Source organism: Ooceraea biroi, chromosome 9, assembly GCF_003672135.1.
Source record: "Ooceraea biroi isolate clonal line C1 chromosome 9, Obir_v5.4, whole genome shotgun sequence".
NCBI lineage: Eukaryota > Metazoa > Arthropoda > Insecta > Hymenoptera > Formicidae > Ooceraea > Ooceraea biroi.
This window is the reverse complement of record NC_039514.1, coordinates 5296077-5308947: the sequence shown is the minus strand read 5'-3', so window position 1 is coordinate 5308947 and position 12871 is coordinate 5296077. Positions and strand designations below refer to the sequence as shown.

The window sequence follows — 12871 nt, the reverse complement described above, 5'->3', positions numbered from 1 at the left end:
GGGACATAAAAAATGTAATCGAGCACCAGCGTAATGGTACAGAAAACGAGGTACGTGAAACTATTGTTGCCGCCTTCAATACCATTACGCCGGACATGGCGCACCGTGTCACACGCGATATTGTACGAAGAGCCGACCTCTGCGTACGAGAAAGGGGACGACATTTGGAACAATTCAATTAAATTAATCGAATTAAATAATGAGAGTGGATTAGGCCTACCGGGGAAACCACTATAAAAAAACGCACCGAGCTATCTACCGCTAGGTGGTATGGAACTGATAGCGTATCATTTCCTTGTTATTAAAAACACCGTGCTGGAAAATTATTGTTTCCTCGTCGGCAATGTACGGAAAGCACAAATACATAATACACTACTCACAAAAATTAGAGGAACACCAAACTTTTCTTAAAAAATAGACAAACTTCAAGCAGCTGTAACTTTGTTAAAAATGAACGAAATTTAAATTTAAAAAAAGCATTTTAAAGCTTGAAACTTCTACTTTCGAACGGTTGCCATGAGTTTAAATTTCTGTGACATTTGGTAATTTTTACATACAAACAACTGCGAACTGGACAAAACAAGAAATTTTCTTTTCACTTTGAAGGTCTGTCACGTATCACCAAAAATTCTGCGAAAATTCTCGACTTTTTATTGTAAAAGATTGAAGTTTTCCCTACAAAACACTTTTTTAAAATTTTTCTACGAGTATTTGTTACTGAGTTATCGCCGATTAAATAAAAATTGGCATTGTTTATTTTGATTGCTCATAACTCCGGTAAAAATAATCGCACAGCAATCTAAAAAACGGATTCTTAAAGCTGAAACTTTGCTCTATTGAACGGTATACTTGCCCAAATTTTTTCGAAAACATGTAACCATGCTGAAAATGGATGAATATAACGTAAAAATGAATGATTTTTCACTTTGTCATTTTGACTTTAAAAACAATCGTACAGAATGACAAAAAAATTTGTTCTTCACATTTTTTAATACTTTTCAATACCATGAATTTGACAAAAATTTGCCGAATAGTTATAAGATTTTTTTCATGGTGGCCACTGTGGTTTTATGGGACAAAACTAAGAAATTGCTAAATTTCAGCAAGATAAAATGGAAACTAATGTTAATTAATGTTAAAAAATTGATTTCTAGCGCACTATATTAATCTTTCTTAAGTCAGTAATAACAAAGTAAACACTTTTCTACCAAAAGTTGAAAAAATTTGTGAACCGCCGGCGTTAGTTTTATCCAAAGCGTACCACGTGGACGTCACACGGTCGGATTTACGCTTCGTGTACACACACACACCACACACACACACCACAAGGAGGGTTTGGAGTCTTAAATTACTGTGGAACTGACGAACCACGGGGTCCTCATCCTTGTGATACACACACATACACACCTCACAAGGAGGGTTTGGAGTCTTAAATTACTGTGGAACTGACGAACCACGGGGTCCTCATCCTTGTGATATACATACACACACACACACACACACACCTATATACACCTACACCCACACATCTACATACACCTACACTCACACACGCACACACCACATAAGAAGGATTTGGAGTATAAAGAATAATGAACGCAGCAGTTGGAATTATAAAAGAACTAAACGAACCGCAGGGTTTTCTAATTCCTTAGGCCTTGCTGAATCGACGATATTGCAAATTCGAAATTGAATATCTCGGTACCTAACTATCCTAGCACAAAATTTCAAAAACGGTTTTAAAGCTTTGAGACCCTACTTTTCGCAATTTAAATCGAAATTGGGCACGACGAGTTTTTTAAAATGGCGGAAAGGGAGAGCATGCGAAATTGATAACTGAAGATTTGAGTTTGCGATGGCACATGGTGTAAAGTAGATATTGCAGCCCAATGGGACTAAATGCATATAAAAGTATAGAGTTTTATCTTTAAAACGCTTTTTTACAAAGCTCGATGCGATCATTTTTTGTTGAGATACTCCAAATTTACTTAACAGAGTGTTTTCTTTTTTAAAGTTGCACAACTCAGCGAAAAATGATCGCATCGAGCTCGGTAAAAAGCATTTTAAAGATAACACTATATTTTCATTTGCATTTGGTCCCATTAGGCTGCGATATCTAATTCACGCCATGCACCGTCACAAACTCGGACTTTCGGTTATCACTTTTGCATCCTCTCATTTTGTCATCCGCCATTTTGAATCAAATGGCCGACTATAATTGCCATTCAAATATTCTTAAAGTGGATACTTGAAGCTTCATTTTGCATTTTTGAACATATTTTTATCTTCATTATTTACCAAGTTATGATCATTTGAAGGTTGGTAAATTTTTCCCTAAATTTTAGTGTACCGCTTTTTTTGGGAGTGAGTGTATATAAACGAATAATACAGAGATGAGTAGCGAGGCGAATATTATTATCTTGCACTAATCATAATCAAAGTAACAAAACTTTGTTCTTTTTCGAGGTTCTTTATGTAATAGTGCGGCATCTAAAACGAACAAATGTATATACTTTTTGTATAATGCAGATAGTTCAGCTAAAAAAAAAGATCTCGAAATATACATAGTCCATGTTAGCAGACAAAAATTGCTCAGGAATGAAGCACGTTTTTAATGTCTTGCACAATTTACGAAACATATGCAATTTCTTTGCAGTTTGTGTATGATATTCTGCAATTTTTCTAGCGTCAAATCTTGCGCAATATATTGCATAGTCTAAGACGAGCACACTAGATTTACGGAACCTGTCAGTTGTACGGACGTCCGTTCAAATAGATATACAAGAAATATCCGTAAAACAATATTACTTCTTTTTCGAGGTCCCGCTGCCTCTTCCACGGCGGCGACGTCATTGTCGCCGCCGACTTTTGCCACCACCGCAAATATCGGGCCGACATCCACGTCGCCGTCGTCGTCGTCTTCGGCGGCGATGTCATCATCGTCGTCATCGTCGTTTTCGGCGGCGATGTCATCGCGGTCGCCGCCGAACGTCGCACGATTTTTCGCGGCGTGTTCACCGGCGTGCTAGTACTCTTTCCTGAAACAGTAATTTATATATAACTCTATATGCATATATACAGGGTGGCCCATTTTAATTTATACAGTCGATTTTTTAAAACACTAAAAGAGATACGAAAAAATGTTTCAGACAAACATGTCACGATTTCGAAGGGGACATAAGATGATACCATTGGTTTGACCTTGAATAGTCGTTTGAAGGTCACGCGAAGATCACCTTCAATTTCTTAAATTGAAACCCCAACTTTTTATTGCAGATTCTTATTCTCCATCGAAAAGTAAGTAACTTTTGTCTGAAACATTTTCCCGAAAAATGTCATCTTATGTCCTTAAAATGTCCTCAGAACTCATCTTGAAGATCATTTTAAGGACATAAGATGACATTTTTCGGAAAAATGTTTCAGACAAAAGTTGCATGTTTTCTCGCGTAGAATCCGAATCCGTAATAAAAAATACCATGTCTCATTAAAAAAAAATTTCAGATCGGAAGTTAAAATTTCGATAAACAATGACCCGTCTAGTTGTATCCATATTCTCTGTCGTGTATGGAGATCAACGTTCGAACAGTGTATTGTCGAATATCGACAATGTCAAACGTGATTACGTAAATCGGTATTCGACAATACACTGTTTGAACGTTGATATCCATACACGACAGAGAATATGGATACAACTAGACGGGTCATTGTTTATCGAAATTCTAACTTCCGATCTGAAATTTTTTTTTAATGAGACATTGTATTTTTTTATTACGGATTCGGATTCTACGCGAGAAAACATGCAACTTTTGTCTGAAACATTTTTCCGAAAAATGTCATGTCCTTAAAATGATCTTCAAGATGAGTTCTGAGGACATTTTAAGGACATAAGATGACATTTTTCGGGAAAATGTTTCAGACAAAAGTTACTTACTTTTCGATGGAGAATAAGAATCTGCAATAAAAAGTTGGGGTTTCAATTTAAGAAATTGAAGGTGATCTTCGCGTGACCTTCAAACGACTATTCAAGGTCAAACCAATGGTATCATCTTATGTCCCCCTCGAAATCGTGACATGTCTGTCTGAAACATTTTTTCGTATCTCTTTTAGTTTTTTAAAAAATCGACTGAATAAATTTAAATGGGCCACCCTGTATATGTATTAATAAAGTATGAGTATAAAAAGTGTCTCATGAATTCATAGCAAGAAGGAAGAGAGATGGAGACAAAGAGATGTATAAAGTTTAAAATACTTACGTCTGCCCATCATCGCTGCTGGGAAACAACTGTACGGCACAGAGATGCCAATTTGCAGCCGCGGCTCACGGCTCACCGTAGTGGAGGGAGCGACGCACGCAAGCGAAGATAGCCGAAGCGCCGAGCGCACACGTACGCGGTTTTCGCTTGTGTGCGTACTCCGGCGCAGCATGAGCGAAGAGGTTCCAACACACACACACACACACACACACACACACACACACACACACACACACCATATCGTATCCGTGTGCGCTTCGAACGATAAACAATAACACATCGTTTGTAGCGCGCTCCGACAGGGCGCTCGTCTCGGTTGAACAGAAATAATAATATTTTCTTCCTCGTACTCTCGCTCGCTCGCGATCTTATTGTTGCCGCTCAACATATACATATATATATCATATATATTTTGTCTCTTCGTAAGCATGCATTCTAGAAGATTCGTGTCCCATGCTACAAAATGCGAGATAATATATAAAGAGAAATAACTCTCATTTTACATAAAATTTTACTGATTATTTCCAATGTTTATATTTTAATTTTCATTTACAGCATTGTACGGCAATGCCAGAATTTTACAATACAATTATAAATTGTAATTGTTTATTATATAGTAACGATTTCATGTGTATGCTCGTTTTTTCATATAAAGAATAAATAACATTATTTAAATTGTAATATATGATGGGTTTCTATTATACAAAAATTGTTAAACTCACTCTAAACAATTATAAAATTATTTTAAAAAACGTGACAATACGAGGACTCGAACGCTCCTCAGACGCCAAGACAGAACGTAACGCTCGCGTCTTAGCTGCTCAGCTACCGCACTTCACTGAGAGCTAAGTTATTGCACTTACTGTAGCGCTGCAAACATTCCAATATTTCATTGCAAATTTCTCGTAAGCAAAGGCCCATGCACCTTTGGACACTTTTCGTATATACAACCTCCTCTTTCGACTGATATATGACTCATTGTATTTCGTATTTCGCATTTCTTGTAAATGTTCTTGTACATACAATAAAAATAATGCAGAGAGTAATACAAATAGAGAAATAAGTATAAAACAGTAACATTATGTATACAAATACTAAAATATTTATATACCAAAATAGGTACAAATAAAGAAACAATTACATAAAAATTTAAAACAAATAACATTACAGAAAAAGTTAAAATAAGGGAAAAAATAAAAATAAAGAATAATGAAATTATGAAAAAGTAATACTAAGACAGAAATTTTTATATATACCATGAAGCAATAATGATAAGTATTTTTAGCTACATAATATAATATATGAGATAATAATATATATGATAAATACGTAACAGTTTTATCGTATTATAATTTTTTTGTTAAAAAAATTGATTTTCCGACAAAAGAATGGATCTTCCATGGCAAGTGTCAGTGCAGAATCACTTTGTAACCAACGCCGTTTCGGCGCGGTTTCATGTTTTTTACTGCTGCCGGTACATACATATATCGGTGTGTGGATCGCGCTAAGTGCACATTCCCTGGTGCCGCCGCGTGCCCATATCCTGGTGCCGCCGGTGGTAGTGTCGCAGCCACATTTGTAGCCGCTATCGCATTGCTGCGAAAAAATCTCCGCCGAGATTTGAACCGGAGTCCCCCGGTTGAGAGTCCTGCACCTTCACGCCGCTGCCACTGATCCATGTGACGTAATAGTATTCGAATCGCGTATTTCAGCTAAGTAATACTATAACATCGCGTATTAGTATAGCTAGTTAATACTATATACCAATACAGAAATAATAATATACAACAAAAAAAGTAAAAGCATATAATTCATAAAATTCTATAATTCGTCAACTATATTTAACAACTCTTAAATATTCTTACTCTTTGTTAAATAGTATTAGAGGAAAGTCCCCGATTATGAGATACCATATCGATTTTGCCGAATGTAAGGAAATCTATAGGCAGAATTTAAAAATGTAATAAGTTATCTTGAAGAGAATTTACTAAGCTTTAGGTTGGTGAAATGAAAAATCTAATTTAAATATTATTTTTTCTGAAAATTAAAAAAATTTGAAAAAAGAGCTTTACGCAGGATCGAGAAAGTGTGCTCCTAATATAAGATACCTTGAGAAATCGGTGTTAAAAGTGCAAAATACATCAGTATTGCAATTAAAAAACTTTATTAGATAGTTTTATAAAACTACTGCTGCCACAACCTTCGCCAAATCTTCACGATTCCACTGTCGACGCTTCCTCGTATCTCTAACCTCCATAGTCAGATTCTATAAAAATTAAATACACAAAAATTCGTAATATAAAGTCGTATTAACTTTTCTTTAACCTTAAGTAGTATTTTCTTTCTTTTTATTACACTACATAATCTTCATATTCGAGCAATAATTATTTCATATTAAGAGTACCCTGAATATCTTATTATACGAGCCACACGCCTAGTGGTTCCGCGATCATGAAATCTAACCTCTACAATTAAGCAATTCAACAAATTGCGTATTTTCCTGTTACTACGATTCTACTCTATCATTGCATACTGAATTTATTGCCAACCATTTCTTTATTATATAATAAACAAGGTTTAAAGACTTACCTCAAGTTCCTTTGACATGTTCACAATTTCACAAACCTTTTCTTGCAAAGGCTAAACGCAATAACGAACAATGAATTTTTCACTAAATACATTTTACACCAAGAGTAATAAGATCATGGTGGAACTAACAGATGGTGCTCACTAGTTTAGCAGAAACCCCATTATCTCATATTAGGAGCATATCTCATAATAGGGGATACTACTCTACTACTCTACTACTGACAGAAAGCAACCATCACTAGTAAAACACGGTAAAAGGGTGGAGGCCAATGCGTCCTCGATTTCTTGGTTTGAAAAGACGCAGAGTATACAAATTAAAGTTTCTCAAAAAACCGGCGTAGCGAAGTAGCCATGGCAGTGAACTATAAAACTGCTGGCCCGAGTTCCATTCTATATATATATTTTTAAAATTTTTATGAGCATAAAAATTAATAAATACATAATAAAACTTCATTGTTTAAATATATTAGCATCAGTAATGCTGGTATAAAAAAATTAAGTACCTATAACATAAGTAATAAATTATTAATAAATAATAAATAAATTATATATATGTAATACGATATATGAAATCTAATTATACAGGGTGTTTCACTCAAAGGTTTAAACTTTCCGCCCACAGGTACATCTGGTCACATTAAATAAAAAAGTCCTATACCATTTTGCAATTTATCATGTAAATTTCGAGTTATAAAAGATACTGAGCGAATCAGTACGCGCGAGCCAGAGCGAAGCGGGTAAACGGGTATAACAGGGCTTGTCGCTCGCACGACGCCTTGGCCGCGAGCATCAGATTACAGCGGCAAGCGGCGGCAGACGATACGACGCGTGGACGATACTTTCTCAGCATCTCATTCACGCGCGCGAGTTACCGAGGAAGTATTGTCACGCATTTTTTGTTCTCATATACGTACAGGGTGGGGAAAAATTATTGGTCAAGCTTTGGCCAGTCAATTCTACTCGTCGAGATCGCCAACATTGCATCATAAACATGGTGCCGCAAAATTAACTTTCAAGGTCATTTTCAATGTCAAATTTTTTATTGGCTTAGTCGATTCTACTCGTCGAGCTGAACAAAAGTCTCAAAGGGACCATATGCCAGAAATCAATATTTCATAGAGAAATCTTCGTTGAAGTTTTTAGAAGCCAAACAATTTCGTAAAATTAATTGTGATGAATGTAAAATCTGCTTAATCTACTCTTAACGCTACCCAGGAACAACGAAGTGGGCGTGGTAGACTTTTGTTCCCTTCGGGGTATCTTGGTACCTAGTAACATTTCAACGGCTGTTGGTTCCTTAAAGCAACGGTCATTTGCCTCGGAGAGGAATAATATATCGCTCCATAAGACATTCGTTACTTGTGCTTAAGAAGCTTTCCATCCATATCCAGACCTTTTTCGTGATTATTAGAAGACCGCCGCTGATCTTGAATCAATTTTCAGTGTAAAATTAAAAAAAATTGTTTTGATTTTTTACCAAATTTTTTCTAAGAATAACGTTGCTGTAGCATGCCTCGACGTGGTGGCCGTGGTGGTCGTGATCGGGCGCTTCGGGATGGGCGTGACCAACGTCTAATGCTTCGAGCAATTGATCGTGCTTATGGTAATTACACACGAGCACGAGCTCTTTATGCTAGTTGGTTGCGACGCCAAGCTAATGGCAGACCATTACGTCCAGGGTCCGTGCCTGATTGTCGAGAATTTCAACGACTCGATGAACGATTACATGATCAGGAGCAAATGAATTTTGCAGGTGCTGGCCACCGTAGGGCAGGTCGTCCTCGTGTGTCTTGGAGAATTGAGGAACGTGTGATTGCTCTAGCTCGAACTTATCCTGTCATGGGATCACGACGCATAGGCGCGCGAGTAGGGGTTGATCATAAAACAGTCTTGCACATTCTCCGTGAGGAAGGCCTACGACCCTACAAAGTGCAGGTAGTGCATAAGTTACGACCTGGTGATCGCACAGCTCGTCTTCGTTTTTGTCGGTGGATGCTTCGCAAGATCCGAAGATATCGGCACTTTCTTAAAAATATAGTGTTCACTGATGAATCCAGTTTTTCCAGCACTTCCATTTTGAACCGGCAAAATGTTCGCATCTGGCGCAGACGCAATCCACACGCAATGGTCCAAAGAGTTCAGCAGGGCCGTTTTTCAGTCAATGTTTGGGCAGGGATACTCGAGAATGATTATATTGCTCCTGTGATTCTCTCAAACCGATTGTTAAGCGTTGAGTATTTGCGGTTTCTACGTCATACTCTCCTGAATCGACTGCGACGTATGGTTCCGAGGAATGCCCGTAATCGAATTTTTTATGCATGACGGTGCTCCACCGCATTTCGGCAGGCAAGTCCGCGCTTTTTTACGACGAGTTTTTGGAACTCGATGGATCGGTCGTAATCCTGCGCCACACTTATGGCCCGCCCGTTCACCTGACCTGAACCCTCTGGACTTTTATTTCTGGGGAGCTCTGAAAGCCATTGTTTATGGGTCAAGCAGGGCTTTAAGGTCAGCTCAGGATTTACGAGATCGCATTGAAGAGGCGGTTGCTACTTTAGCACGAAATCGAGCTGTGCTCCGTAGAGTGCGAGATAATTTGGTGGAGAGACTCCAAGCTTGCATTGATAACGGTGGTGGTCACATTGAAGCTGGCAGACAAGCACAACTGCTCAGAGGTATTGGGGCCGATGGGTCAGTTCTGTTTGTTCGTAGGTAGCGTCGACGACGATAAAGTGAGAGGCAAGGGGAACTCACTGTAATCAAGTCACCCCGAGGTGAGAGGCGAGGGGAACTCATTGTAATCAAGTCACCCCGAAGGGAACAGAAATCTACCACATCCACGTCGTTGTTCCTGGGTAGCGCTAAGAGTAGATTAAGCAGATTTTTTACCTTGAAAACGAATTTTTCAGGGTCATTTTTGGGGGGTGATTTTCGCTAATCATGATCAGGATATTCAGAACATGATTTTAAGAACTTTATAAGCATCAGATTTATTTTCTGACTTCATAAAAATCGATTTTTTTGAAATTTCAGGCAAAAAAACTTCAAACGAAGATTTCTCTATGAAATATTGATTTCCGGCATATGGTCCCTTTGAGACTTTTGTTCAGCTCGACGAGTAGAATCGACTAAGCCAATAAAAAATTTGACATTGAAAATGACCTTGAAAGTTAATTTTGCGGTACCATGTTTATGATGCAATGTTGGCGATCTCGACGAGTAGAATCGACTGGCGAAAGCTTGACTAATAATTTTTCCCCACCCTGTACAAATTGATAAAATCCCAGAAATTATTAACAACGGAATTGAACAATTCGTTTCCACCGAAACTAGAAGATTTTTCGAACGATTTGACTTGAATGATGAATTTCTTAAAACAGAATCGTTGACGTGGCATAAAAATGAAAAGTTTTGTAGAAGGTCTCGAATTAGTAAATAGATTGAAAGTTGTAAATGATTCGGCTGAGAGAGGGATCAAGCTTATGGAAGATTATAATAAATTATTTACGAAAAACGAGCAACAGAAACAGTATATGCTTCAGATTGTAAGCGATTATCGCCGAAAGTTTCCAGGTTATAAAAAAAGACTTTATCTCAGCGTCAAGATTTGTAGTAAAAAGAAGTGATTTTCACATTTTTCTCGGAGATCGTTAGTCGTACTTTGTATAATAGACTTTTGCATATAATTAATATTTCACAAGATAAACAAATAAAATTGATTTTTTCTGATTTTTTCAATTTTCAAGGTCCCAGGGGCACCCTTTCCCTTTATCCGATTGAGCTGAAATTTTACACAGATTATTTTTTCATAAAATGGAACCAAACTGGGGGGTAGCGCAAAGAAAATTCAAACTTTGAAAATAAGAGCCACCCTATTGCGTTACACAAGCATTTCCTATACATATAAGCAAGCGACAATTTGTTATGTAAACAAAATCGCTCGCAGCAGAGATATCAGATTCTAGCCGTCAGTCGCATTTGGTAGCATGTGGAAGGGATAACACAGATGTGTCGTGTCCGTGTGCACTCGGGTTTCGACTTTCGATTGGTCCGAGCGCACACGGACACGACACATGTGCGTCATCCCTTCCACACAGTGTCGCCAATTCGTGGCCGCGGCCGCTCAACATCGCAGACTCGCAGTCGGAAAGTGTGCTTCACCATGGTGAGACGTAAGTATTATCATTTCTTTACCTATAAATTCTTTTTATCTCTCTCTGTTACTTTCTCACTACCATTTTGACAATTATAAATTAAAATTTTACTAATTATTATCAAAAATTTTTGTTTCAGGACAAAGTGATAGCCCTCTGCTGCCGAACGCACGGCGAACGGCAAGAACGACAGTGAGCATTCAGAGTTCGCTGCCGCCGTCGCCAACACAACGAACAGCGACAGCGAAAACGAGCACTCAGATTTCGCCACCACCGTCGCCAGCACGGCAAACGGCGACAGCGACAACGAGCACTCAGATTTCGCCACCACCGTCGCCAGCACGGCAAACGGCGACAGCGACAATGAGCACCAATATTTCGCCGCCGCCGTCGCCAGCACGGCAAACGGCGATAGCGACAACGAGCACCCAGATTTCGCTGCCGCCGTCGCCAGTACGGCAAACGGCGACAGCGAAAACGAGCACTCAGATTTCGCCACCACCGTCGCCAGTACGGCAAACAGCGACAGCGACAACGAGCACCCAGATTTCGCCGCCGCCGTCGCCAGCACGGCAAACGGCGACAGCGACCACGAGCACCCAGTTTTCGCCGCCGCCGTCGCCAACACAACGAACGGTGACAGCGACCACGAGCACCCAGGTTTCGCCGCCGAGGACGTCAGCACAACGAACGATGACAGCGAACACGAGCACCCAGGTTTCGTCACCGCCGTCGTCAGCACAACGAACGATGACAGCGACCACGAGCACCCAGGTTTCGCCGCCGCCGTCGTCAGCATGGCGAACGGCGAGAGTGACAGCGAACATCCAGAGTTCGCCGGCACGAGCACGGTGAACGGCGATAGCGACCATGGGCACCCAGGTTTCGCCCCCGCCATCACAAAGACAGCAAACGGCGGAGAGAACGGAGAGAGGCAGAGCGGAAAGCACCCAGATGAGGGAGAGACAAAAGAATGTAAGTATTATTTCTATTCAGTATTGTTGGCGCTTTGAAATAGTCAGAAATAGTGGTGTAGTATGTAGCTGCGGTTGCGTTCCGTTGCGCTCAATGTATATAGGGTGAGGTCGGGGAGGCGCTATTAGCGCTACCAGCGTCAGGTTATCTTTATTCTATATGGAATGAGTAATAAAGATTACCTGACGCTGATAGCGCTAATAGCGTCTCCCCGAACTCATCCATTGAAATAAAGTAGGCAAATATTTCAATATTTTATTTGTTTGCAGCGTACTTTTTATGCAAAGCGGCGTGCCGCGCGGCGCAAGAAAGTTGCTGCGCAGCCCCCTCCACCAACACCGAAATATGTGGCTGTGCAACAGGCGGCAGTGAGGTACGTGGACGCGCCACCACCGGCACGAGCAACCTACGTGGCTCTTCAGGCAGCGGGGCTTCCGGCGGCACCAGTGGAGGTCGTGGCAGCGCAGCAACAACCGGCACAAGCAACCTATATAGCCGTTCAGGCAGCGGGGGCCTCCGGCGGCACCAGTGGAGGTCGTGGCTGCGCAGCAACGATCAAAATATGTGCTACTTTTGTAATATTTTTATAATACTTTTCATATAATTATCCAGCAAATTAAATGTGAGCAAATTCAAATAAATATATATTTATTTCTTTAAAATATAATGTTTATTTTCCATTGACCCTTTCCTTGTTGTCATCCTTCCTTCATCCTTTGTCACGTCAAAAATACACACCATAGACATATATAATAGACCAATCCCTACCATAAGAGGTAACATCAGAACATATAAAAGATATAGCTACTATAGGTTATTTAACTATCTTTGTCTTGAAGTACCTCAAGCAAGGACAGCTCAATAATCTATAGTAGTTCTGTCCTTTATATGTTTTGACGT

At 39.6% G+C, this 12871-nt stretch overlaps 1 protein-coding gene across 1 annotated transcript; it reads left to right on the top strand.

The window, feature by feature from the left end:
* The first annotated feature begins 10848 nt into the window (after window positions 1–10848).
* Window positions 10849–12561, top strand: LOC113562645 (mucin-20-like). The gene is made up of 4 exons (XM_026972624.1): window positions 10849–11007; window positions 11149–11971; window positions 12015–12031; window positions 12241–12561. The coding sequence occupies exons 1-4, from the start codon at window positions 10849–10851 to the stop codon at window positions 12559–12561; spliced, it is 1320 nt and encodes a 439-aa protein (XP_026828425.1).
* The last annotated feature ends 310 nt before the right edge of the window (window positions 12562–12871 follow it).